This window comes from Brachyhypopomus gauderio, chromosome 10 (genome assembly GCF_052324685.1).
Source record: "Brachyhypopomus gauderio isolate BG-103 chromosome 10, BGAUD_0.2, whole genome shotgun sequence".
Taxonomy (NCBI): Eukaryota; Metazoa; Chordata; class Actinopteri; order Gymnotiformes; family Hypopomidae; genus Brachyhypopomus; species Brachyhypopomus gauderio.
The window spans coordinates 12,291,963-12,319,362 of record NC_135220.1 but is presented as its reverse complement, the minus strand read 5'-3'; the positions used below and the strand labels follow the sequence as shown (position 1 = coordinate 12,319,362).

The window sequence follows — 27,400 nt, the reverse complement described above, 5'->3', positions numbered from 1 at the left end:
TACACACACACACATACATATCTTTGCCTCCTTTTAATGTTTCTTTAAAAAAAAAATTCTGTAAAGCACTTTGAGTTGCATGTATGTATGAAAGGTGCTATACAAATAAAGATTATTATTATTATTATTATCATGTTACTGCACGCGGAGGGGCAGGTTTGTCCTGCTGCTCCAACTCATCATCTGTGGAATGATTTATCTTTAACTGCTAAATAAATAAGAAAACATATGGACAAAACACTTTTAATGTTACATTTTCAAATATCTACAAAAAGTCCCATAAATAAATGTAAAACAAGCCCAAAACCAGAAATCACACATCACATGGCAAATATATCAAAATCTTTAAGGCACTGCATTATATAATAAAAACAAACTCTGGTGATAAATTTATCTGAACAAGTAAAATTATTTATGTTACAAACAGTTCCTAACTGATCATCCATGCATCCACAATTCAACAGAACAAATTCAATAAAGAGGCTATTTGGCACTCATAGAAACATAAAGAGAAACAGACATAACCAAGAGAATACAGAAATGCTGGTTCAGTAGTCACAGTAATGCTGGTGATGTAGAGGCATGTCTGCATCTCTCATGCTAAATCTTCCTTGGCAAAGGGTAACACACAAAAATAGAGCCATTTCCCCCCAGTGTTTATTAGCATTACCAGTATGGCACATTGTGTAGAATAGACTTGTATCTCCTGTTCACACACAGAGAGCTCTACAGAAAAACCCAAGAAGGCACAGTGGTGTGACTTTGGCATCGTATTGGCATGTCAAACGCAGGAACCAGGTGCTGAGGGCTACTGTATTTCCCAGAAAGCCCTGCGGTAGGTTGGAGCCCTACTGTAGCACACACTTGTCCTTGTTGCTGTATTTCCTGCGTCTGTTTTCCAGGCCTCGCTCCAGCCGTGCATCCTCCTCCAGAGCCCTGCACATAGCACATAGACCAGACCAAAGAGCTCACCCTGGGGCCGCACGAGGACCAAAGAGCTCACCCTGGGGCCACAGGAGGACCAAAGAGCTCACCCTGGGGCCGCACAAGGACCAAAGAGCTCAGCACAGTGCCACACATGAGTCTGAGAGCTCAGCTCAGCGCTACACGTGAGTCTGAGAGACTTCACCACACGCCACAAATGAGTCTGAGAGAGTTCAGCACAGCGCCACATGTGAGTCTGAGAGAGCTCACCACAGGACGGTATGACAAAGCATAACGTGGATTTTGCATCTGAGCGCAGCTAATGTGGGACTCACCCTTTCTCTTTTGCATCCATGTCTCTGACAAGCTCATCGCGCTGGTTGACCAGAGAAACCAACTCCTGTAGGAGCAGCTGTTCACGGTGCTGCTGGGCCTCAGTCTTCTGCCACTCTGAGAACACACACACACACACACACACACACACACACACACACACACACACACACACACACACACACACACACACACACACACACAGAGGAAGGACATCAGTTCACATCTTCACACACATTCTGGTTCACACTGGCCTCTGAAATGCGCCCCATGACGGCACGACAAACTGCTTCCTACCTTCGACAGCCATCATGGCTCTCAGCTCTCTGGTCAACAGCTCAAACCTCCTCTCCAAGTCTTGTTCCTGCTGCCTGCAGAGACACCACAGGGATGACTTGAGCGAGCAGCCCGTGTGCTGATCATCACTCAAACATCGTTTTCTGTGCGGATTAGCACAGATGTAAACTAGCATGGATCAGCTCTTACAGTAGTTCCAGGTGGTCTTGTCTCCTAATCAGAGCGTTCTTCTTATTCACCAGTGTGAACCACTCCTGGATCAGCTTCTCCTCTTGTTCTTTATCACTCCCTTTAAAACAGATTACATCCTACAGTTAGGAGGGAACCACATAACGATTATAGTAAAAGACCTTTAAAATACCCCATAGTTAAAGAACAATGCTTGTGCAATTTACTGCAGCTACTAAAGTTCACCCGCCATTGTTTCATTGTCATTCTTTGTGTGACATAAAAGGAAGCTGGGATTTCCTGTTGACTTTGAATCTTTGTTCTGATCATGCATCACTCACATGACCGAATTCACATGGGAAATCTCTGCTGCTAGGTGCTACTTCAATTAAGCTTCCAGTCTCTCCATGTCTCATTGTCTAAATGTGCCTTTACTTGTCTCACCATCCCCCTGTGTCTAAACATTCTCATTATGTCTTATTTTTTTAATTGTGTCTCACCCGTCTTACCGTCATGTCTCCCTCTCTCACCTGTGTCCCTGTCTCACCTATCTCACCATCACACATCTCCCTCTCTCACCTGTGTCCCTGTCTCACCTGTCTCACCATCACACGTCTCCCTCTCTCACCTGTGTCCCTGTCTCACCTGTCTCACCATCACACGTCTCCCTGTCTCACCTGTGTCCCTGTCTCACCTGTCTCACCGTCACACGTCTCCCTCTTTCACCTGTGTCCCTGTCTCACCTATCTCACCATCACACATCTCCCTCTTTCACCTGTGTCCCTGTCTCACCTGTCTCACCGTCACACGTCTCCCTCTTTCACCTGTGTCCCTGTCTCACCTATCTCACCATCACACATCTCCCTCTTTCACCTGTGTCCCTGTCTCACCTATCTCACCATCACACATCTCCCTCTTTCACCTGTGTCCGTCTCACCTGTGTCCCTGTCTCACCTGTCTTACCGTCACACGTCTCCCTCTCTCACCTGTGTCCCTGTCTCACCTGTATCACCATCACATGGCATCACATGGCCCTGTCTCACCTGTCTCCCTCTCTCACCTGTGTCCCTGTCTCACCTGTCTCCCTCTCTCACCTGTGTCCCTGTCTCACCTGTCTCCCTCTCTCACCTGTGTCCCTGTCTCACCTGTATCACCATCACATGGCATCACATGGCCCTGTCTCACCTGTCTCCCTCTCTCACCTGTGTCCCTGTCTCACCTGTCTCCCTCTCTCACCTGTGTCCCTGTCTCACCTGTCTCCCTCTCTCACCTGTGTCCCTGTCTCACCTGTATCACCATCACATGGCATCACATGGCCCTGTCTCACCTGTCTCCCTCTCTCACCTGTGTCCCTCTCTCACCTGTGTCCCTGTCTCACCTGTCTCCCTGTCTCACCTGTGTCCCTGTCTCACCTGTCTCCATCAGGCGTCTGAGCCTCCTCTCCACCACCGCTGCTCTGCTGTCGATGTGGTTCTGCTCCGCCTCCAGGGCCTGCTGCTCACTCAGAACATACTGACTGGTGTCCTGCAGACGCTGCCCACAGAGCAACACGGGACACGTACGATAAACCACAACAAACACACGTGGAACGCACGCAATAAACCACAACAAACACACGTGGAACACACACAACGAACCACAACAAACACACGTGGAACACACACAACGAACCACAACAAACACACGTGGAACGCACACAACGAACCACAACAAACACACGTGGAACACACGCAATAAACCACAACAAACACACGTGGAACACACGCAATAAACCACAACAAACACACGTGGAACACACACAACGAACCACAACAAACACACGTGGAACACACGCAATAAACCACAACAAACACACGTGGAACACACACAACGAACCACAACAAACACACGTGGAACACACACAACGAACCACAACAAACACACGTGGAACGCACGCAATAAACCACAACAAACACACGTGGAACACACGCAATAAACCACAACAAACACACGTGGAACACACACAACGAACCACAACAAACACACGTGGAACACACGCAATAAACCACAACAAACACACGTGGAACACACGCAATAAACCACAACAAACACACGTGGAACACACACAACGAACCACAACAAACACACGTGGAACGCACACAATGAACCACAACAAACACACGTGGAACACACAGACAGCGATAGAGCAGGAACAGAGGGAGACAAAGACAGAAAGGAGAAGGCAGACACAGACCAACCGACCAACAGGTAGGTAAGACAGAAGAGTGGACAGGCTCGATTAGGCAACATAAGTACAGCAGTCTGAAGATGTGCGGGTGGAGGCTGATGGAGGGTGGACCCACCATGCTCTCTTCTTCCACGTGCCTGGGCTCTTTTGGCAACTCGCAAGACTCTGCAAATAAACCATTTAAGACTTTTGTAAATAGTGAGAATTAGTCTAAATATACAAATACTTTCGCTCCACAAGGACCTCTTAATCTATGTTGGAACTCCTGATGAGAATTTTGTGTTTCTGTGTCCTTGTGTTTTGTTGTTATTGCAGGGGTAAAACAAACGTCAGGGTAGGTTTCCATGTCTGATGACATAAACGTGTTAGAGCCTACCAGATTCAACACTGTCTGCAGCATCTGCAGGGCGCCTGGTCCCTTCCACCTCGTCATTAGCTTTCTGTTGCAGAAAATACAACAACCGCATTATATATATTTTGAACCACGGAATCACAGACCAAAAGAAGTAGAAGAGATCTACAGAGCCTGTGGGTGCTGTGTCTCTGCCAGCGGATCCGACCTCGTGGCCAAGGCCCGATTTAAACGCAGCGGCGTTTGTTCGCGGTGGTGCCACGGGCGTCTGCTCTCCTCCCTCGGAGCTAATCTCTTCTGTCTTTCCTGCTCGTTTAGTCCTCGGTGGTGGAACCAGGCTGCCGTTGGGTTTGCCCCCCTCTGCTGTGGCCTCTTGCCCCGGGCCGTGCGTTCCATTAGCGTCCGCAGACAAAGCTCCGGCCTGCAGCCTCTGGGCACAGAAGCGTGCGGCGGCGTGCAGGTCGGTTCCCCGGCCGGGCTCGGCCACCGCGTAGCTGGTCTGGCTGCTGTTGCGTTCTATCTGCAGTACGCTCAGCTCCTGGCCTGTGAAGTGGCTACGGATCTGACTCAGGTAGGTCATCACGATGAGACGGTCCGGCACCGAGCGCAGAACCATGTCCGACGGTTCCAACAGACGAGAGATGCCCAGCGCTGCGAAACTGTCAAAGGCCTGCAGCGATGAGCAAACAGCAGAAGGTTGAACGTTACCTCTGTCTTTTGCATAATGTCTTTGTTCATTTGTTTATTCTTTTTTTTGTGAATGAGTAATAAAGGAAGAGATCATGTTACTTACTTTCTTGTTATTGAGCTGTATGTTATGGGGTTCCAGTGCATCAAAATCACTGAAATAGAAGATACAATGAGAAATGTTACACAACTAGAAAATACAAAATATGTGTGTGGTGCTGTTAGGCAGAGACCTTCATCACATGACCCAAAATGATTTATGTTTGGATGCATCTGTTGTGAAATGGTTGCACGAGCATCATTACAATTATAACAAGAGCTGTTACATTTAGCACTATTGTTTAAAAGGGGGCTGAGAAGTTCCATGTGCTCACATTCTGTCAGGGTGGAAGTGATGCAAGATGGCACAAAACCCCAGGCCGTTCCTCCAGGAAGTGCTGAAGTTTGTGACCTTCACGCCCTTATAATTCTTAGTAATCTCCTGACACCAATCCAGCAGAGACTGTGTAGAAGTTACTAGTCCTGGACTTGGTAGGGGAGAGGTAGTCTAGAGTAGAGAGAGGGAAAGAGAGAGATAGGGAGAGAGAGAGAGAGAGAGAAAGTGAGAGAGAAAGAGAGAGAGACATACCTTTAGTAATAAGTGATGCTTTATATTACATTTCAATCTCTTATTGATTGTATATTTATATCATTGATCCCTCTTAACCACAAGAGACACTGATCACTGAACACTAGACACAGATCACTGATCACTGAACACTGATAACTGGACACGGATCACTGGACACTGATCACTGGACACGGATCACTGGTAGTGTTTTGTTCTTCACTCTGTTCTCATTAAATCCTTATAAATCTGCATTTTGCCCATTGACATGTTCAGCTGGACACTGATATCAAAAACACGATTTTACACCCGAAATATAACCTGTTGTATAAATTGTGTGAAGGTTGGGGTGTACCTAATAAACGTTGTATTCCGTATACTATACATGCCAATAAAGAATGAGGGAGAATTGTTTAAGTTTTTTTGCCATTAAGGTTAAACTTTCCTTCATCCTCAAGCTTGAAATCTCTCATGTAACTCAGCCACACTGTTCACCTGTTCAGGTGTGCGGATGTCCTGGCTGACCTCTCCTGTCTTTACTGGGGGTGGGATGGTTTTCTTCTTGCTGCGTTGAGGAGGCACAACTGTGGGAGTTGTCTCCAGTAATGGTGATTCTTCACGAGCAGCTGTTGAGCTATCGCTCGGGGGTGGAGTGTTCTGGGGGTGAGTACTTGGGGGGTGAGTCTCTCCATCAGGTTCACTGGTTCCTTGAATAGCTGATCTAGAAGAATCTTTTGGCAGCAAATCACATCTGTAAAATGGAATAAAAACAGGATAGAGCTGTAGAATGACGTACTGTCATCTTCACCGGCACGTTAGTCGGAACCTGGACGGTCTGTTCACATTTGATCAGGGGATGATAATAGTTGGGGGAGCTACAACGTGACAGTGCCAGACATTCTGGGGTAATATAGCATAATAATATATTGTAGTGCAATAATATATTATAGCGCGATAATATAATATAGCATAGCCCTAGTAGTCCAAAATGAATAAATTTTCAGATACATTAAGCTATTCTTATAGCTTTATTAGAGATGTTTTCTCTTTGGTGAGTTTTGGTTCAGTGGATTTATAATATAACAAAAATTACACTTCATAAACAGATTTGATATATTAACAAACTTACAAGCAATGGCACGTCTGTTGTTGTGCAAGTCAATGTGCATTTCTTATGCACAAACAAAAGATACATACAAAATTCTGAGAGAGGCTTAAGAAAGATCCTGTATGTCAAAGGACATGTGGAATTTCATGGTTTGTACAGACTTAATTTACCACAGCATATAGCATGAGTGGTGTTTTGCTCTAACTTACATGTTATCCTGCATTGTACTGGGGGGGTTCAACTTCTCTATTTGAATCTCTTCATATCTGTCATTTTCAGGAAGTCTCTCATTTCCAGCTCTGTTTGTTGGCACATCTGTGTGGTTGGCAGGGACAGCCATTACTGTATCTGCACCAACATCTGTGTGGTTGGTGGGGACAGCCATTACTGTATCTGCACCAACATCTGTGTGGTTGGCGGGGACAGCCATTACTGTATCTGCACCAACATCTGTGTTGTCAGGGGTGATGGCCACTGCTTTAACAGCACCAGTGCAAAGTTCAGCTATAATGGGTCTATTTTCACTTGGCTTCTCTGGATAAACGTCTTTTTTAAGAGACTTGTAATTCCTGTCAGATGTCCGGGTCTGTCCAGGCTCAAGCTCTGACACTCCGCCCCTCATACTGCTGTCTGATGACGGTAGTACAGACTCTGGTAGAGTCTCACTTAGGCTTTCGAATGGCCTCTTTTCTTCAGTGTGTGTGTCGGCCATTTCTACACCGGCATCGTCAGTGGTCTCTGCTGCGGCAAGCCCGTGTGCAGGAAAGGGTTGACTCTGCTCTCTCACTGACTCAGGTCCAGGTGTCGCACTGCCCGCTTTCACCTGAAGAGGAGGAGATGGGGGGAGATCAAAATCGGACTTGGAGGGGATGAGGCGTTTCCTGGAGCGAGGAGCAGGAACAGGTGAGTCCTCCGCATCCTCCACCATCTTCTTCAGTCTGCCCAGTAGGATGCTCTCCTCCGACGTGTCTGTCTCTTCAGAGCTTCTGTCTGAAGCGCCACGTGGTTCCTCGGGCTGGGTTGCAGCTGCCGTCTCTGCAGACACATCCATCACGGAGACAGCTGCCTCCTCCACTTCAGGGATATGGGACTGTTTTATAGGAGATATTAAAATGTTCTCCGAGGGAGCTGAGGCTGTGGTCTCGGTTTTGGAACTCTCTTTCTCCGCTCTGATGCTGAGGTCAGCACTGCTGTTGTATTCAGCAGGGTGCTCTGATGTGCAGGTGCTGCTTTCTGTCGTTTGTTCCTCATTCTTGCTTCCTCTCTGTCCATTCACAGCTGATGTGGAAATATCCTTTTTCTTGCTGCGTGGTGCTGGAGCCAGAACTCTGGCCACAGAGCCAGACACCATGTCCTGGTGGACAGCGTCAGGGCCGACATCCCGCAAAGTGTCTGTGGATTCAGCCTTTTCCTTCGTGCTTTTCACGCTTCGAGGAGATGAAACGTCTTCTGCAGGTTGTGGAGAACAGGTTTGCGCTGCCTGACAGTTCTGTAATGCTGCTGCAGACCCGACTGGTGCTGACGGAGGAGCAGGCCGGTCCAGCACCTGTGGGCGGGGAGGAGAGAGGCCCACCGCCTCTACAGGTTCCCTCCGGCTGGGAGAAAGGGGACACCAGTAAGGAGTGGCAGCACTAATACAGAATCTCTTATTCAATTAATGGTCGAGTAATATGATAATACTGGTTGCAAACACCACTAAACAAACAACAGCTGCTGAAAGACAAAACCAACTGGCCCCATGCTTCAGGCATGCTCAGTGCTGTCTGTTACTAGCAGCTTTTGTAGTTGTTTTCTCTTCAACACTTTAGATTTGAAATGAAACACAGTGGGGTTAATGTGCAGATGCTCACATGTCATTTGTGGGGTTTTACCATCCATGCTAAAGGGGATCTATCATATACAAACCAGAGTTCTTCATTAAGTCAATGTTTCATGGTGGTAAAAAATGAACATATCCTGTAAAAACAGTTTCTGTGTTTCATTGCAAATCACCTGTGAACTATGCAACTCATATGTCACACACACACACACACACACACACGCACACAAACACACACACACACACACACACACACACACACACACATACACGCACACACATACGCGCGCACACATACGCGCGCACACACACACACACACACACACACACACACACACACACACACACACACACACACACACACACACACACACACACACACACACACACCCAGCACTGAGGATTTCCCTGGTGATCGTCAGCCTGGCCTCTAATTTCGCTATTTCCAAGTTCATCTTCTGGGTTTTTCCTTCCAGTCTTCTCTTCAGAGAGTGAAATGTCCAATTACCTTTAGGTCACTGACTTAGACAGTCTGCAACTACTTTAGCATTAGTGTGTTTTGGACAATTATCCAGCTGTGGGTTAAAATACCATCCAGTGGGTTTTGAGACGTGTTTGGATCTGAGCAGTTAAAGTGTTTATGTTCACAATCCACTGTGTCCCCTGTGCATGTCACTGTGTTCCCTGTGCATGCCAGTGTCCCCTGTCTATGCCAGTGTCACCTGTCCATAGGTCCCCTGTCCATGCGTCCCCTGTGCATGTCACTGTGTCCCCTGTCCATGCGTCCCCTGTGCATGTCACTGTGTCCCCTGTCCATGCCAGTGTCACCTGTCCATGCGTCCCCTGTGCATGTCACTGTGTCCCCTGTCCATGCCAGTGTCCCCTGTCCATGCGTCCCCTGTCCATGTGTCCCCTGTCCATGCCACTGTCCTGTCACCATGCAACTCTTTCTCCTGCACATGCCACACACATACGAGCAGACTCCGTTTCATAATCAATCTGCAACAGCCGTGAAAGCAAAAAGCGGTGCAATTCCCACTCCTGCAAGCACAGAGCAGCAGTAATGAAGCTCACAGCATGTGGTTCACTGCTGCAGTGCGTAGAGGGCTTGTGCTCGGCTGCAGCCCTGCACTCGTGCACACGGCTCCACACAGAGAACACATGCACTTTCCAGTGACACAGACGAAGCTATCACAAGAACATCAGGAGGAAACATCAGAGCAGCCCGATGCTCAACGTAATCATACGCATTCCAAAACAAACTACAAATCTTTGACCTGAGAAGACTCAGCATCTGCAAACCCTCAGGTGGGGTATTCTCAGCATCTGCAAAGCCAGGCGTTGCCAAGACAAAATGCCATACTCTAATATGTAATGCACCATGTTTCAACAGGTAATAACACATGTTTCTCACAGCCAATCCAGGAAATTTACAGCAGGCCATATGCCAGTATGCCCAGCCACGTGATACGATGCAGTGCACAAGGCAGGGACCTCATGCACTTACCTATCATCCATGTAAAGTTCAGCTAGCCACACTGTGCCTATGTCTTCCTGTGCAGTCTCAAACTCCAAGTCTTCATTCGAAGACTCGTCCTCCAGGCACAGGACCAGGGGAGTTGGATACCGATCGGCCTTCTGAGGGCTTGGCATTACTTGTGCTTGATCTTTGCTAACAGGTTCATCTTCATTAGTTTTCCCTGACCATTGTTCACTCGCTATGTCATCAAAGTCTGCTTCTGTCAGTGGAGGAATGACATCAGTGGAGCCAGGACCGAGCGGCCCGCTGTTGTTCGTGGCTTGATCGGTTTTTGAGGGTGTTTGAGTGGGTGATGTCCCGCGGGTCTTCTCACCACCCTTGAATGTGCTCTTACGTGCTGCAGGGTCTGGCTCGTTTGTCACAGTTTTATCTTCTTCTGATGGAGACGGTGTGAGGAGCTCCTCCTTGAACATCTTCACTTCACGTTCTGCTTCCCTTTTCTCATCGTCACTTGTTTGACACTTCAGCTCCTGGGTCAGGCCTCTCTCTGATTCTGCAGCGGCCAGCCTCAAACATTCAACGAGGCTCCGTCCTGAAGACTCCATGGGCTCCACAGATTCTTCAGGAATCGACATTCTGGATCCTTCTTTGATAGGCTCTGTCGGATCTGCAGCGTCGCTGAAGAGCTCTGGTGGAAGGATTCGCATCTCGTCCACATTTGCAGATTCTGTGTCATCAGTTTTAACTGTTTCTGACTGCAGCAACATGGAAGTCACTGTCTCGTAACTGGAGATCAAGAAAGGTTCGAACAACAGAATTCACCACATGCACAAACATTACAAATCATAGCACTTGGTCTCGCGAACACGCAGCCCTGAAATACAAGCAAAGTATGAATGGAACTGACAAATAATGGATGAATTCACAGCTAATGGGATGTTTATGTTTTTTTTTTTGCTTCCGTAGACAAGCACTGCATTTCTGCTTTCAGTGCATGCAAATCCTTTATTATCAAGCCACTGTTTTTATGTCAGCTGTCTCCAACAGCAACCGCTGATATGAGGCGCCATGCAGGAGTGCGTTAGCCTGTGCTGGTGCTTCTTTCCTCCTACACTTACCCTCTGTACAGAGCACCCAAAATCCCCCAAACGAGGCCCACAGAGATGTCAGCTTGGTCAGACACACAGCCTTGCTTCTCACTGCATGGAGCATCGCCCACCTGTGCCACTGTTTTCAGCTGGAGTGGAACATCTGTCTGTTTCAGACAATCAGTACCTCCATCCCACCCCAGGGGCAATTCCAAGGGGGGGGCAGGAGAACCCGACTGCCTCTGCTCTTCTGTAGTTTGACTCTCAGAGCTTCCAGAGTTCAGCGTCTCCCTACATGAAGTCACTGTCATCCATTCCATGTTGGGTTTTTGAACTATAAACTCTTCCTGTGGCTTGGCACTGGAACGTCCAGAGCTACTGTGATCATCCTCCTGCTGTTGGGTCTGTGTAGATGATAAGAGGAGAACGTCGTGCTCCTCTGGCTGAGATTCGGCTTCTGGTGTGTGTTGACTGTAGGTATGGTGGCAGCGATGGGGAAAATGGAGAGAAGTGCTCTGTGAAGCGACCTTTGCTCAGTGTGTAAGTGATGGGATTATCCATCCCATCTAAAACACTCCTTACACAGAGAGGTGATTAAAATGGTGATTTTAAGCATATATATTTGATTAAATGCTAGCTGTTACCATGTGGAAGCCAGAACAATCTGTATCAGGAGAGTTAATGAGTGGTAAAACCCATGCGTTCCCAGATATATCAAATGCAGGCCAAACTCATGCAGCAAAGCAGACATTTTCTCAGACTTACCCTCCACCAACTCCATCAGAGAGAATCTCCTGGTCTGGGCCTGAGTCCGTTCCTTTCTCCACTGCCTTTTTCTCTAAACTTGCCCATAATGGACTCTCTGCTTCAGACGAACCCTTTGCATTTATTCTCTCCACCTCATCTTTGAACGCTGTGTTGATTACAGGCTGGAGACCATCTAAGCACATTAAGGTCCTGCTTGGCTTGTCCTTCAGACAAGTGCTAGTGGAAATGGTTTGAGGTGTATCTTGTACCAAGTGCCCTAGATTGACATCCAGTTCTTTTGGCTTCTCCTGCGTAACGGGAGGGGTTTGTTGTGCTGTGAGGTTAGCTGCTGCCAGAGTTTCGGGTTCTCTCAGGTTGTCTTTCTTCACATCTTCCACTTGATCAATGGCTTTATCTTCACTGTGAGGGGAAAAACACAGTGGGGATATTGATGTCAAACACAGTGAGGATACTGATGTCAAACACAGTGAGGACAATGGTTTTAAACAGTGAGGACAATGGTTTTAAACACAGTGGGGACACTGGTTTTAAACACAGTGAGGACACTGGTTTTAAACACAGTTTGGACACTGGTTTTAAACACAGAGGGGATACTGGTTTTAAACACACTTTGGACACTGGTTTTAAACACAGTGGGGATACTGGTTTTAAAATCACATTAGCCACATTATTCACTTCATTGCACTTACCTGGGTGTTGACTCACTGGATATAACCCCTGCTTCCCGTTCTGCTTTGGTGAGGCTGTAACACATTTCGTCCTCTGTAGTCTCTGTAGTCTCCTCTGTAATGAAGAGTTCCTCTTCCTGATCTTTCACGTTCTGCTCGAAGGCGGCCCAGATGGGGCCCTCTGTCTGAGCTGATGTTTTTTTAGATGGATCCACGGTCTCTCGCACCTCAACTGCACTCTCTGTGTCCAGAGCAAGGTATGGCTGTTGGAACTCCTGGGACTGTAGTGGGTGTGCTAATGAAGTCATCTGGGCTAATGAGGTCATCTGAGCTGATGTCATCTGGGCCTTGGGCTCTGGGGACTGAGGTATACTGGAAGAATCCATCTCCAACAGAGCTGACTTGCTGGGCAACGCCCCCATGTTTGTCTCACTGCTGGAGTTGCTGAGTTTCGGAAGGGGCTCCATATCTGGCAAGGCTTGACTTAGGCTGAGAACATGGTAAAAGAGAGAGGAACATCAGAGAGAGGAGAGAAAATATAATACAGTATGTGTTCACAACAAACAAACAACATAGAAAGGCACCCCAATACCTACATATACAAAGCTCAATATACAGATGTGCAGACTGAAGAATACACACTGACTTTTATAAAAATGTGTGTATTGTTTTATAGGATTCTTTTTTTGCATGTTTCTGTTTGTTATTTCCATTTTACAGCAGTGTAACAGCTTTAAAAATGAGCTCTCAATGGCTACGCTTAACCTAGCATGCAAATCCACTCAGCCGCCTGGAAGATAAGGGTGCCAGGGAGATGTCAAACTGAGAAACACATGTGCATGGGGTGTTCACTGCCTTGGACACTAGCATCGAGGATGGAGCTTATCACAGATCATTCTCTTGGTATATGTTGCTTCTTACCTGGCCCTAGATACAGCTGTCTGTGTGTTAATAGCAGTTTTGGAAAAAACTGCCTCAAATGACAAGGTTTCTCTAGGACATGGGGACATCAGAGTCTGTCTTTGCTCGGTGGACAATAAAGATGGGACAGAAGTAGCTGTGATTTTAAGCGTGGCTTTGTCCTCGTCTGATCTGTTTAGATACGCAATGAGAGAAGATGATTCAGCATTTGGAGTGGTTGGTTCCTCTTTCTGCCCAGGCACGTCTGCTGACTCAGGCTTGGACTCTAGTTGCTGTGAAAAATGAATACTGGGCTTTTCATTAAAAAGTGTGTCTTTGGTCAGACTGGAAGACACAGGCAGTGCTCTGTCTATTTCTTTAAGAGTGAGTGAATGATGCATGGCCTCTGAAGGTTTATCTTTAATACGCAGAGTATTATTGGAGAGTTCAGCTGTGACCTTTTGGAGAGTTTTAGAGGTTACAGGTACTTTCTCAAAGGCCTCATCTTCATAATCTTCTTCTTCAGCCAACGGTGCTCTTCTCGCTACAAACTCTTCTGTGGTTTTGTCTGGAAGCTTCTCTGTCATGATGGTGGGCAGTGTAGAACAGACAGTATCCGAGACAGAAAATGGCCAAGGAGGAGGAAGATCTGTGATGTCTAAATCCTCCGACCCAGATGTTTCAGCGAATCTTCGTCCTGGAGCGGCAGCGGCCAGCTTACGTTCTCGCCCCAGACTGAAGGATAAAGACACTCATCAGAGTTCAGAGTTTGACTTCAAGGTTTGCTGGAGCATGCTGGAGCTGGGGGTTAGTCATAGGAAGAACTCAGACAGCTCTGCTCCTGCCAGACCAGAGTTAGCTAAGCACAGAGAGTAGCAGAACTGCAGCCAGGGCTCTGGGCGGAAGGGAAACCAGACTACTGGGACTACAGACACACACCACACACACCAAAAGCCAGTCAAGTCCTACTCAGCCCCGTTGAGGGCCATGCATTAAGGTTCTGACATCGACAGAAAACACAACATTACTTTGACCATTATGTTTAAAGTAAAAGCTACCACAATAACACCCAGGAGGGAGCTGTGCCAGACCAAGCATGACTAGCTAGCATTTAACAATATAAAGGAAACGTGCTGTGTTTGTGATTTGAACCATCGGTTGGATGTTAGTGCACACTGTTGTGATGTAAGATTCTTAATTTCAGTCAGTTTCTCATGGTGGATCACAATCAATGTTCTCTAGTGATAGTTCAGAATTAAGAATCTTGATGTATAACCCCAACCTAATTACCAAATAACCCAATAACCCAAAACCCAATAACCCAATACTCCCATAACCCAAAAACCCAAAATCCCCAAATCCCAAACCCAATTACCCAGCATTGTATTAAACTCTCCATGTATGAAAACCCATACAAGTTGTGAAAACCACATCTGAGTGCTTTACGCTCTTCTTCACGGCCCAGTTAAACCCAGTTCTATTAACAGGCCACACCAGAGAGAGACAGCACATATTTCAGGACTCCGAGCTCCATATTTTCCACCACTCACTCTTCAGCAGGAGAAGGACGTGGCCCGATGAGTGGTGTCTCCTCCTCCTGGCTGTCTTGTTCAGAGTGGGCGTCGGATTTGGAGTGGGGGGGGTCTGTTATGTAGGCGCTAGGTGGGGTGTTGGCAATACTGATGCTGCCAACAGCCCGAGACGAGTTCTGCTTCTGGCCAAGCTGGACCAAGGTCAAAGGTCGTGTGGACTCGGAGCTCTTTAACTCAGGAATAGGTTGTGACATCTTAGTGTCTGAGAAAAGCAAATAACAAGATTAGACAGCAAAGACAAACCTGGGATGCTCAAAATATTTACTAATGTATAAAAAAGAAAAGGTCCTTTAACTACAGGTCAACTACCGGTGTTTAATCAGTTCAGCAGGCTTAACCACATAGCTGAAATACTGATATGTTGGCTGCCTTAAAGGGACTGCAATTAATTGTAGCTACATACAGAGAGAAGTCTCAAGATCATAAAGTTGAGAGTGCAAAAACAGAAGAAGTGACATGAGTGGCGTGAGTGATGTACCGTGAAAAAACAGGTTTGCGCCGGTCCGAGTATTCAGCTCTCTTTGCATCTCTGAAACATCACAAAACATACACACCTTGACAAAAACATTCAAATTCACTATGACTCACTGTACATTTACCTGCCTGCACAACTCTACCGCTAGTTATATATTTCTAGGGGAATGTCAAGTAAACCATTGCTGTCACTGGGTAAAGGTACCTGCAGTGGGAACTGATGGATTCGGACGGCAGGACAGTGCAGAGAGAGGGGAAGATGGCAATGGGGCAGGTCTGAGAGCAGGGGCAGGAAGTGGGGGCTTCTGGAGTGTGTGCAGGGGTAGGATGGAGGTTTCTGAGAAGGGTGGAGGGGCAGGAAGATGGTGCAGAACAGGTGAGGTGTGAGCAGGCTCACACAGAGCTTCCAGATCTGGGCTGCTCAGCAGAGGAACAGGGGTGGTGGGGTCACATGGGGACGGGCGGAAATAGGAGGACAGGGCAGCAGATGCACTCTGTTTACCCTGCTGGGAAGAAACTGTGAAATAAGGAGACAAAATGAGTTTTTGATGACATAATCCCATAAAGGAAAAAAATGGATTCCCAGCACCTCCGCAGCAGAGAGGCAGCCCAAGAATGAGGTGGTTAGATCATGAAGTCATAAATCTTAGATTAATCAGAGTTACAGTTGTCACTGCAGACAATTTCAAAAACAATTCCATGCTAATAAATCTTATTTTTAGAACTAAATACATTTACCATCAAATTGGTGTTTTGACACCAGTGCTTGGATATTTTAGACAACCCTCTGAAGCAAAACCTCACTAGTCTCCCTACCTGAGGATGGGACAGACGGAAGTTTAAAAGGGTCAGGGAGAGAGCCAGATGGGATACGCGGTTCCTGGAAGGGAACCGGAGAAGGTGCCACATACTCCTGCACAATCTTGGGCTTAAAAACATTAGCGGGAGAAGAGCCAAGCACATCTGAGGCATTGCAGAGAACAAGAAGGAAATCAATGAAAGAAAGAAGAGTTAGGAGAGCAGAGAAGAACAGCAGTCCTGAGCTGTTCAAACTGTTCGTTAGGACTATACAGACTACATACAATAGGCTACAGTGCAACAGCTCACAATATTATTACCACTTAAACAGCTCACAATGATTAATGTCATTCTCTAGACACCCTAAAACTCAGACAGACATGAAAGCTATAGTCAGGGTTAGTCTATGCACAGACCCAGGGAAAGGCTACACAGAGGCCCATTGGTTGGTTATATACAGCCTCATGTGCAGGTTATAAACAGCCTTGATGGCAGGTTAGCAACTAGTGCACGAGCAGGTTATACACAGGCCCAGGGGCAGACTGCATATGGGCCCAGGCTGCACACAGGCACCTTTCAAGATGTCAGCAGGTTGAGAGAGAAAAGGCATTGCAGGCTTAGAGGAAACCGCTTCATAGAGGCAGAGTGAGGGGAGGTCAGAGGTCATTGGATCACTGCCCACAGGGGTCTCAGGACCAGAGTACCTCCTCTGGAAGGAAGCAGGTGCTGAGGAGATGAAGGTAAGACAGAGAACAAGGGAGGACTGATTTGCAGAAGCACACACAGAGGATGTTTTTCTAAGTGCGGTGCGAGGACAATGCTTTTTACTGTTCAAAACATCTCCCTACTTTTAAGTTTAAATGCATCACTCATTGGAAAACCAGTTTTTTGAAAACACGTGACCATGCTGTCCTTTAAAAACATGGTTGAACTGAATCCTATTTAAGTTCTATTCCTAAGAGCACAGGCAACACAATTACAAAGCTGAGCACAACATTTATCTGCAGGCAGCTCCGCTTTCATGAACTGGAAAGCCAAATGTGATCATGTGTTTCCAGGAGGCACTGTGTGACCACGAATGACTGAGAAGAAGAGCAGTGTGAGTGAAGACTCAAGTTAGTGAGAACGTCCCAGCACCACCATGATACCTGAACCTGGACAGGGTTGGAAGATTTTGGGCAGTGCTGGGGGCAACGACCCAGGGAGGCTAGATGCCAGCGGTTCCAGCAAAGGTGCCTGGGGGGGCGGGGCCAGAGGGCGGGGCAGTCTGGGGTGCGCTATGGGCGAGGATGTTGGGCTGGAGGCCGGGCAGGGTGGGGGAGGTATGGGAGGACGTCCCTGTAGTGCTGGATTAGACACGGTGCTCAGGATGGGGTGGGAGGGGACACCACTGCCTGGCCTCTCAAGACCACTGCCTACAGGATTGAGGAAGTCGAGGAAATAAGAGGGAGAGAGGAGGTGAGGGAGAGAGGGAAAGTGAATGAAGGAGAGAGGGAAATGAGTGAAGGAAAGAGTGAAATGGAATAAACAGAGAGGAATGATGCATCATGAGTAAGGGAGAGTGTGATGGGGGGGAGTAGTACCTATTGCAGGGGGACCTTTAAGTGAAAGTCTCTTTTCCGTGGTGCATGCTGGTTGATCAGAGCCAGAAGGGAAAGGAAGAAAGAAGAAGAGTGTGTGAGAACACCGCAGATACAGTAACTGCCATTCAACCATTCTGATTTGTACAAGAAACAAACAAACAACAAAAAAAACTGAGAGCCAGATACCAATTTGGGATGATTTAAGATCATGTATGAGAACATTACCAGAGGACTGGAATTACCTCACAGGACATGATTATGTGATGCATGGATGTGTTTGTGAATTGGTGTGCATCTGTGTTATTTTATTTGCATGTGTGTGTGTTTGTGTGTACCTGATGCTTCAGCACTGAGATTAGCTCCAGTGCTGGATCTTTTATCCTCGTCTTCATCACTCTCATTAAAATCTTCCAGGTTTCCTATGTCCACTGGCTTCACGCTCATCAGGCTGGCCACACTCTGCATATCTTCATCCCTAATCACAATCCCACAGCATCAGCACAGAACCTCTAGTGCAGCAACGGTGTGTCCGTAGCTCAGAGCACCGATGGCGTGAGCAGAGCACAGATGTGGCGGAAGAGACTCACGTGGCTTTGCCTTCTCTGAGGAACACACAGGAGAGGGAGAGCTTCAATGTGGCCTCCACCACCTTCACTGATAGGGGCTTCATTTTGAGCGTCAGGTCTGTCTGACTCAGAGTGGCACTGGCAAATTTCTTCATGTTCACGTCCACAGAGGCGAGAACTTTACGTTGGCCCTTTGCTGACTCCTAAAGAACACACATAGCCATGCCCACGTTTAATGGCCATTTCAAATGTCTTTTCTATTATTGTGACACAATGACACAATATCTGTAAGGATCTGTGTTTTCTAAGGTGGAAAGTAAGGTTTAACTTGTCGCCAAACAACTTTAAACTAAAATGTATGAGACAAATATCTTTCTCAAAGAATATGGCAGCAATTTTGTAACCTTCCAATCTACTAATTCAAAACTACTGTTACAAACATACTCACATTTTCGATAACAAATGTCCAGTCTTTATCTTCAAAATCATCTGCAAGTGGATCCTTCAAGAAAAAAGGAATCAAGTGTTTTTATAAAAAGACAAAAAATATATATTAATATAAGATATTAATATAAAATCAGGAAATTGTTATCATGTAAGGCAAAAATGTAAAAAAGAAAACTATGCATGAATATAGTTTGGATTATTACAATATATCATTATAATCCGGTTCATACTGCATCAAATTGTTATGGAAATGTATATATAAAGTGCACACATTCACATGTTAATGCAGAGACCTTGAAGAGGGTGACGGTGATGTCCACATTCTCAGGCACCTGCCATAGCACAGTCCCCCTGTAAGGGTTCATGATCCCCGGTTGCCATCCATGTAACTAGGGCGAAGACAAGACACTCGCAAATACAGCAGTACGACACACAGACTGTGTGAGAAGGCCGAGGAGAGTGACCCTCGGGAGTCAAGACGTGGGGAAATGAACAGAGTGACTAACACACCCGAGGAATTTGACATGTGGTTCAGAGACACCGCTAGTGAATATTCTTATCTGACGGAAACGCTGCATGATGAGTCACTTGATTAAATGAGGCTGCGTGTAGCATCTGTGTGTGAAGCATCTATATGAGGCATCTGTGTAGAGCGCTTGTGCAGAATGTCTGTGTAGAGTGTATGTGTACAGCTTCGGAGTAGATTGTCTGTTTAGAGTGTCTGTGTAGAGCGTCTGTGTAGAGGGTCTGTGCAGCGGGTCTGTGTAGAGCGTCTGTGTAGAGCGTCTGTGTAGAGCGTCTGTGTAGAGGGTCTGTGTATAGCATATGTGTAGAGGGTCTGTGTAGAGTGTCTATGTAGAGCGTCTGTGTAGAGGGTCTGTGTATAACATATGTGTAGAGCGTCTGTGTAGACTGTCTGTGTAGAGCGTCTGTGTAGAGGGTCTGTGTAGAGCATCTGTGTAGAGGGTCGGTGTAGAGCATCTGTGTATAGCATATGTGTAGAGCGTCTGTGAAGAGCGTCTGTGTATAACATATGTGTAGAGCGTCTGTGTAGAGCATCTGTGTATAGCATATGTGTAGAGGGTCTGTGTAGAGTGTCTATGTAGAGCATCTGTGTAGAGGGTCTGTGTAGAGGGTCTGTTTATAGCATATGTGTAGAGGGTCTGTTTATAGCATATGTGTAGAGGGTCTGTGTATAGCATATGTGTAGAGGGTCTGTGTATAGCATATGTGTAGAGGGACTGTCTGTGTGGAGTGTCTGTGTAGAGGGTTTGTAAAGCATGTGTAGGTTGTACCTTTGAACAGATGCGTCGATTTCTTCTGGTCCACACCACTCTTAGTTTGTCTGGCTGCCTGCAAAGTAGGGCTGCACGATTAATCGTATTTTTATCGTTATCGCGATGTGAAGTTTCACGATAAACACATCGAAAGAGCCACGATAACTCCTTGAATAACAGCAAACTCAAATTGCGTTATCCTCGTCCAGCAATAGAGGGAGCTATTCGCGCTGCAGACTATGATCACGTGACGTAAGTAGGCAAGAGGCAGAGTGAGGCAGAGTTGCCAGGTTCGCGGTTTTCACGCCAAATTGGGCTTATTTGAAAATCCAGCCGCGGGTAAAAATTCTGGGGCCGCGGGGTGCGGTTTTTTGGGCTACTTTTGAGTTGGGCTACTGCGGAAGTTACAAGTCAACACTAAGAATCGATCGCGATATAATACTCAATTTGTCTCCAGTTCACACTCGCAACACCCCCCCCCCCCCCGCCGACAACTTACACTCGCAGATTTTGTGCGGAAAACTTTTGTAGGACCTGGCAACCCTGGAGTGGGGTGAACACGCTCATCAGACACGCGATTTGGTTTAAGCCTGGTTTACACTTGATGCGGCGCGAGGGTCCGGGAGGCGAAAAAAATCGCGGTGGCTTCGCCCGTGTGCAATTGCCTCGCGCGCTGTCGATTCACGAGGTCGTGCACCTCTCGAATTTTGTAAGTTCGCACGCGCCGCGTCTCGGCGCAATGAGAACAGTCATGTTTGCAGGGTTCATACACCTATACAAGGTGGAATTCAAGCACTTGTACGTCACTTTCAAGGTCCATTTCAATAATTCCCAGCACGTTATTGAATTAAATATTTATACATATACTCTAAATGATTCGAAATCATTCGCTTTTTTATCACATTATTTAATGGATATTTATTTTCAAAACGCCCAATCTTAATGTCTTCACGTTCTCTCATGTTTCGTCCTGGAATTACAAGAGGCTCGTATTTGTTAACGTAATACAAGAGAATTGTTCAGTCAGACAGATATTTGTTGTGAAACGAAGTAGTTACAATTTCAAGCCTTTTCAAATACTTTAGCCTAAATTCCAGCACTTTTCAAACCTGAAACACAAAGCAACATTAAAATTGGTCAGGTAAAAGTTCATTCCCCTGTATTTGAGGGGTGTTTTTTTTATACTACTAGGCCTACATATCGTTTCAGACAACACTGCAAAGAATGTGACACGGCAAGATTAAACGCTTCCGCCGTTCGCGGAGGTTAACGAGGTGTGCGGAGTCGCTCACTCGTGAAAGTATAAACCTAGATTGAATCTATTGTTGAATAAACCTGCAACAATAATATTTGGAATTATTCTGGATTCATTACACAGTAAAAAACAGTAAAAAACAAAACAAATTAACGTGCTGCTGTTCAGAGAGACACTACATTTCTGTATTTTAATCTTAATTTATCGTGGTTCACATCGATATCGGGATATCCAACAACGTTATCGCACATCGCAATTCTAGTCCATATCGTGCACCCCTACTGCAAAGGCATTCAAAGTCACCAAAAAATTAATGCAAACTCTAATCTAAACCTTAAATCGAACCTTAATCCTAGCTCTAACCTTTACCCTAACTCTAACCTTAACCCGAACTCTAACCTTAACCTGAACAGGATGAGGCTCCATGGCCAGATGCAACACTGTTTTTTGCAAATACCACCCAATTTATTGAGGTATTGTATTTATTGAGCTACTGTATTTTTAGTCATTACTAGACCATGGAGATTCTGTGCAGATCTAAAAATCACTGATATTGTAATGCAGTTCATAAGTATATCAGTCAATCAAGGAAACTACAAGGTACAGTTTATTTATTTAGACCTGAGGCTACTGTTGAGCGTGCGACAGTGAGACCTATATAGTAAGAATGAGAGGAAACTCAGCTTGACCATGTGACTGAGGTGTGTTTGGCGCAGGGCTGAGGAGAACATTGCAGCTGCTGTCTGACGTTTTCACGCTATGCCTGTGGTTAGACCATGTGGGAAATGAACTTGGTTGTCCTCATCCTTCACCTAATATTTTGACAGAATTAATATTACTATGCCCTGGTTACACTGTCAGCTCTGTACAAAAGTGAATTTCACACTGAATGGGCATAGTGCTGCTTGACTTTGTTCTAGATCCTGAGTGAGTTGTGGTGCAAGTTTTGCTGCAACAGTCTCCACAGAATGTAAAAACAGGCCCTGGGAGACCAGCGGGACTGACCTCTCTCAGCACTGTCTCGGCTTACACGGATGCCAACGGCACCCAGACAGCACTGAACACACAGCCAAGCTGAGCAGCGGGACTGATGACCAGCATGGAGCCGGATGTAAAAATAGACTGGTGGCATGACTAGCAAAACTAGTACAGTACCTCTCTCTCTTTCACTATTCTCTCTGTCCTCTCTCACTCTCTCACACACAGAATGAATTGCTATTGCAAAGCACAACCTATGTCATGGCAAATGTCACTACCGCCAACACTGTAATGCTTTCGTGTTATGTCCCATAGACTCTGATCCAACAATAATTCAAGTAGGTATGAATTAAACCCTCAACAAAGCTGTTGCATGTATTAAATATGTTGTAAAGAGACAAATATTGCTTTATGTAAGTAATATTACATTTGTGAGGGGGGGGGGGTTGATTGCTGGCTTTGACATCTGCAGCTCACCATCTATAAACAGCCTACAGCTGTATTGCTGTTCTTCACTTTAGATTAAAATATAAAACATGCAGTCTTTCTGAATTAATACTTTCCCCAGGAGTATTCAGAACAAACAGCAGGTGATGTTAAAGAAACTTTCTCTGTATGTTTAAATGTAAGTGGAGATGTGGACTGTTTCCTTATGTCACGTTTGGTGATAACACATGCTGTGATGTAACATGTGGTTTACTATTAACCACTTCAGGAGAGTACTTCATTTCCATTGTCCTGTACATGTGCAGAATTAACAATAAAACTGCTTGACTTGACTTGACTTGAGTTGAGTTGAGTTGAGTTGACCACTCACTGATTTCAATTTCCATTAAGGTGAATGCCGTTCAATTAATCATTTAATACCACATTAAATATATATTTCAAATAATAATAAATACAATACTTGATTAGGTAGTGGGGTATCAAAATAACCACAGCACACTGTACTACAATTAGAATTAATTTGTGAAACTGATTGTAAATTGGAAAATACCAAAGAACCACACAGAGCTGAACATTCAAAGAAACTTATTATAATTAATTAAGCAATTTATTCAAATAGCTTTCTTTTAAAAAGCTTCTTTAAAGAATGCACAACAGCTTCCATAAATCACTGCAATAAGAATGACTGACAGAATGATTGATTGTTCAACATCAGCTGAGCTCAGCTTGGCTCAACCAGCTCAAGGCTTCTGAAGTCCAGAGGAACGGTGACGAAAAACCGCAACATACTGCTGTACTCTACACTATACTCCACAATACGTATCTGTCAGAATATAACAAGGTGAAGTCAGTCTAAGATAAAGGCTTTCATAAAACCTAATTACACTCAAGAGCATTCGTTAGTTGCTAACTGAATCACTAGAGAAACCACAGCCTCCAGAAGAAGAGATAAGCGTGCAGAAACAAACAAACCCCTAAATGTGTAATAAACTATTCCACCAGTCTTATAGTGACTATGCTGAATAACGTCTCAGCCACAAGCAGGACCGAGTCCAAAGTCTCATCTCAGTTCTTCTGCACGACCACAACCTGAGCGAGATGCTGACATGACGGCTGGAACAGGCACGCTGACTCAAGGCAAGTTATCACAACACGAGTTATCTGATTTGTAGTCTAAGTACTTAACTTCTCCTGTTGAACTTTGACTTTTATTGACAAAAAATAGCAGCTAATCTATTGAGTCTTTATGGCGAGAGAAGTAAAGAAAAGATACGGAAGCGCCTTTACTTCTATATTTATTCTGGCAATTAACAGGCACGCCATGCGCCACATTTAGACTACTACCAGAGCTCTAACATCCCACGAGTGGTTTTCTATTCACTTTATAGTGCCTAAATGAATCAACTAAAGTAGCGTGTCAACCTTCACATGAAGCACATTTTGACATTTGTCTGCCGGGTACTATTTCAGTAGAAACGCCCTTCACATATTCTACGTATGTGCTATACAGGAAACCTGAGGTAACGGAAAGAAAAACACAACTTAGCTGTGTAAATATTCAAAGCGTACTCACCATTTCTTTGTGCATTCCAGAATAAGTTCTTGATACGATGCAACAAACTGAAATTTGGTGGCTTTTTTCCCCACTCTTTGTAATCTCTTCCACACAGAAGTCATGTTCTACTTCTACCGCTGTCTTAATCTTGTGCGCAGTCCAACGACGTGTTTCCCCAGCAAACCAAGTAACGAGGCTGAAGTTGCGCAAATAGCGGAAAACACAGCTCAACGATTAAAGGGGCTTTAAAACCTTACTACACGAACAAGGTCAACGTCTATACAAGTGCAGTACCGAACTACCCATCGTTTCGACACGAGCGAGCCATGTACGGAAAGTACCGCATCGCGGTTGGAGGAACCGAATCTGAAGGAGCCGAGCTTAATACAATATGTGGTCTTCAGGAAATAAAATCCAGTGTGGTAATACAGCAGCCCCTGTTATGATTAAACAAAAAATACTAAATGAAATAAAAATTCCAAAGCAATTTGATTGATAAACTGTTACATGCGAGCTGAATTGTGGTCCACGTGTCTTTTTAAAAAGTGTTTAAAAAGATGTTTAGCTTGTGCACGGTTGCATTACTAATGCACTGCGCTGCAAGGCAGTTCATAATGGAGCACGAGCAGATAAGGAGGGAAGATCATTCAAAGCGTTTGATGCAGCACTATGCAAAGTTCCGTCGTTATAGCTCGTGCTATATCCGTCTGCCTAAGAGGTCAACTAGCCACTGAAGCTATAATGAGGGTTTTCTTTTTAGAATAAGACCTTACTAAATCAATAGAGGGAGAAAAAGCAAATCACGTGAGCTTTAAAAAAAGCAAATTACACGGAGCACTGAGTGTGAATTGTATCTTCATTATGATTAGCGTGACCGGTGTCATCGGTTTAACCATCGCTACTGCATTCTCCTCCATCGATTAAGTGTGATCATGATATTGTGCAGTACTGCTGCAGCAGCGCGCGGGTGTAGCCTGCAGCTACAGGAGAGATCCCGTGTCCTCCCACAAGGTCATAACAGGAATCACTTATTATCTTCTCTGTTAGATTATCTTTGGAAATCTGTAAGCTGTTATTGGTACACGCCATTACACGTTTGAGTCACCAATTACAGCTTTTTAGACTATGTACCGTTTAAGCAGGCAATCAAGATGTCAGTTGCTGGTATTCTGAAGCAAAAGAACACTGATCATTCATCAGCAGTTGTCAGAGCGTCAGATGATTCCTCCTACAACTCCACGCCGACTTAGTATAACATCATGACAGCAGACGCATGGCAGAACAGAAAACAGAACCCAGGCCAGACTCGTGGTGGGTATTTTTACAAGACAGAGACATGAGGACATGGGGTTTTCCAAGTTACACTGGGTCTATTTTAGAGAGGAAGGAAGAAGGGACGGACGGACAGAAGCAGCTGGAGGTAGAGGAGTGGAGTGATGGTCAGAGGGGGTGGCTGTGTGTACTAGGAGCGGAACAGCCGCTTTATGCAGCAACCTACAGCTCAAGCCCTCATTCACGCCCCCTGCTGGCTGATTAGAGATTTGTGTCCCCGCTGTAAACGTCTCTCTTAAATTGCATATTTGTACACTTTATTTCTCACTAATTCAACAATTGCCCAAGAGTAGAGGGAGTGAAAAACGTTCACAAAGACAAAAGGTACAATCTCGTTTGAAGTGTTAACAAGAGCTTAAAAACCAGACAATCCCTGATCTCTGCCCATTACAGCATGTAAATATCCAAAGCAAGATTTAACATGCATGAACTCACTTACTCAACACTTGTGAAACAGCCTCATTGTAGTTGCAGTTTGCATTATGTAATCAGTTAGATGACCTTGGCTCAGAGAGAGGAAAAACAAGTATTTATTTGGTAGATGATGTTAGATCAGCATCTTGCAATTGGAATACAGACTCTAAAAGTTGTTCTGTGAATTCAGAGCCTGATGACAAAGCAGAATGACTTTGCACTGTATCTTAAAAGCAATAAGCCAAAAAAAAAACCTGCTTTCAGCATAATAATATTACAAAGTAATCTTTATTATAAAGGCTTACACCACTGACCAAATGAATTTCCTATTTGGATAATAATACTTAATCAATCAATCTGTCTGTCTACACATTACCCATGTTTTCAGAATGAGCTGCTATTCACATATTCCCACTGGCCACATTGTTGCTGGGGTTTTTGCATGTTTTTGCACGTGCCAGCCAGAAGTATTTAGTCAACAGCTGTTCTGTGGTCAGCATCTGACTACCAATAAAGAGATGGACAGTGACGAATACAACCCATAAATAGCCACAGAGAGGCCACTAACCTAATTTACCAGACGTTTCCAATGAATTACTACTTATAATTCAAATTACCTATAAAACCTAAAAGATAAAAAAGGTATCAGATTCTAATGTGAAATAGGTATCAACCAAAGGGCACATGCATTATTAAGATCTCTTCTTCCATTAATTTTTCTTAATCTCTCTCTCTCTCTCTCTCTCTATATATATATATATATATATATATATATATATATATATATATATATATATATATATATATATATATATATATATATGAAAATCTGATGTCCCGGTATATGTAATCTTAATCATATCCAGACAAAATGATGTGGTTGTGTACATGCCATTTGCCTTAATCCATTGTAGTTAACTGTGGTTGTATTTTGGGCTGGTGATAAATCCTCCTCTCCCCTTGAGGACAGACGGGCTAAATGCATTTCCTAATAAGCACATGCCCAGCTGGAATCATTTGTTTACATGTGTGGGAGCCTGGTGAGCTTCCATGGAGAGGAGAGAGAGCCTTTGGCTCAGCGCTTTAAGTGAACTTGTAGTTTAACAACTTTTCGTAGTCTTCTGGGTTTATGGGTAAAATTTTATAATCCTGTATTTATTTAGTCTTAAGAGCAAATAAAACCAAACGATTCGTTATTCACTGTAAAAAAATGTCAATGTTTTGTTTTGATGATGCTTGTTGATGTAACTTAGAAA

At 45.1% G+C, this 27,400-nt stretch overlaps 1 protein-coding gene and 1 long non-coding RNA gene across 12 annotated transcripts; one reads left to right on the top strand and one right to left on the bottom strand.

The window, feature by feature from the left end:
* Nucleotides 1-227: 227 nt before the first annotated feature.
* On the bottom strand, nucleotides 228-24,556 carry ehbp1l1b (EH domain binding protein 1-like 1b). 11 transcript variants are annotated; one of them, XM_077019520.1, is made up of 30 exons: nucleotides 24,417-24,556; nucleotides 20,182-20,239; nucleotides 19,180-19,275; nucleotides 18,888-18,941; nucleotides 18,461-18,642; nucleotides 18,209-18,348; nucleotides 17,874-17,921; nucleotides 17,439-17,705; nucleotides 16,864-17,016; nucleotides 16,309-16,455; nucleotides 15,698-16,009; nucleotides 15,497-15,547; nucleotides 14,977-15,220; nucleotides 13,448-14,161; nucleotides 12,548-13,015; nucleotides 11,856-12,257; nucleotides 11,121-11,561; nucleotides 10,030-10,788; nucleotides 6,913-8,298; nucleotides 6,091-6,346; nucleotides 5,363-5,535; nucleotides 5,095-5,143; nucleotides 4,510-4,971; nucleotides 4,326-4,389; nucleotides 4,065-4,114; nucleotides 3,135-3,255; nucleotides 1,744-1,843; nucleotides 1,555-1,628; nucleotides 1,260-1,374; nucleotides 228-936 (listed from the first exon to the last, which is right to left on the bottom strand). In XM_077019520.1, the coding sequence occupies exons 1-30, from the start codon at nucleotides 24,518-24,520 to the stop codon at nucleotides 849-851; spliced, it is 7,578 nt and encodes a 2,525-aa protein (XP_076875635.1). In that variant the 5' UTR covers nucleotides 24,521-24,556; the 3' UTR covers nucleotides 228-848. The 11 variants fall into 11 exon arrangements, with proteins under 11 accessions (XP_076875635.1, XP_076875636.1, XP_076875639.1 ...); XM_077019521.1 differs by having other exon boundaries at nucleotides 3,135-3,246; XM_077019524.1 differs by having other exon boundaries at nucleotides 18,461-18,475; nucleotides 24,417-24,498.
* On the top strand, nucleotides 23,600-24,703 carry LOC143525501 (uncharacterized). The gene is made up of 2 exons (XR_013133678.1): nucleotides 23,600-23,980; nucleotides 24,514-24,703. It is a non-coding gene; the product is annotated as an uncharacterized LOC143525501 (long non-coding RNA).
* Nucleotides 24,704-27,400: the final 2,697 nt, after the last annotated feature.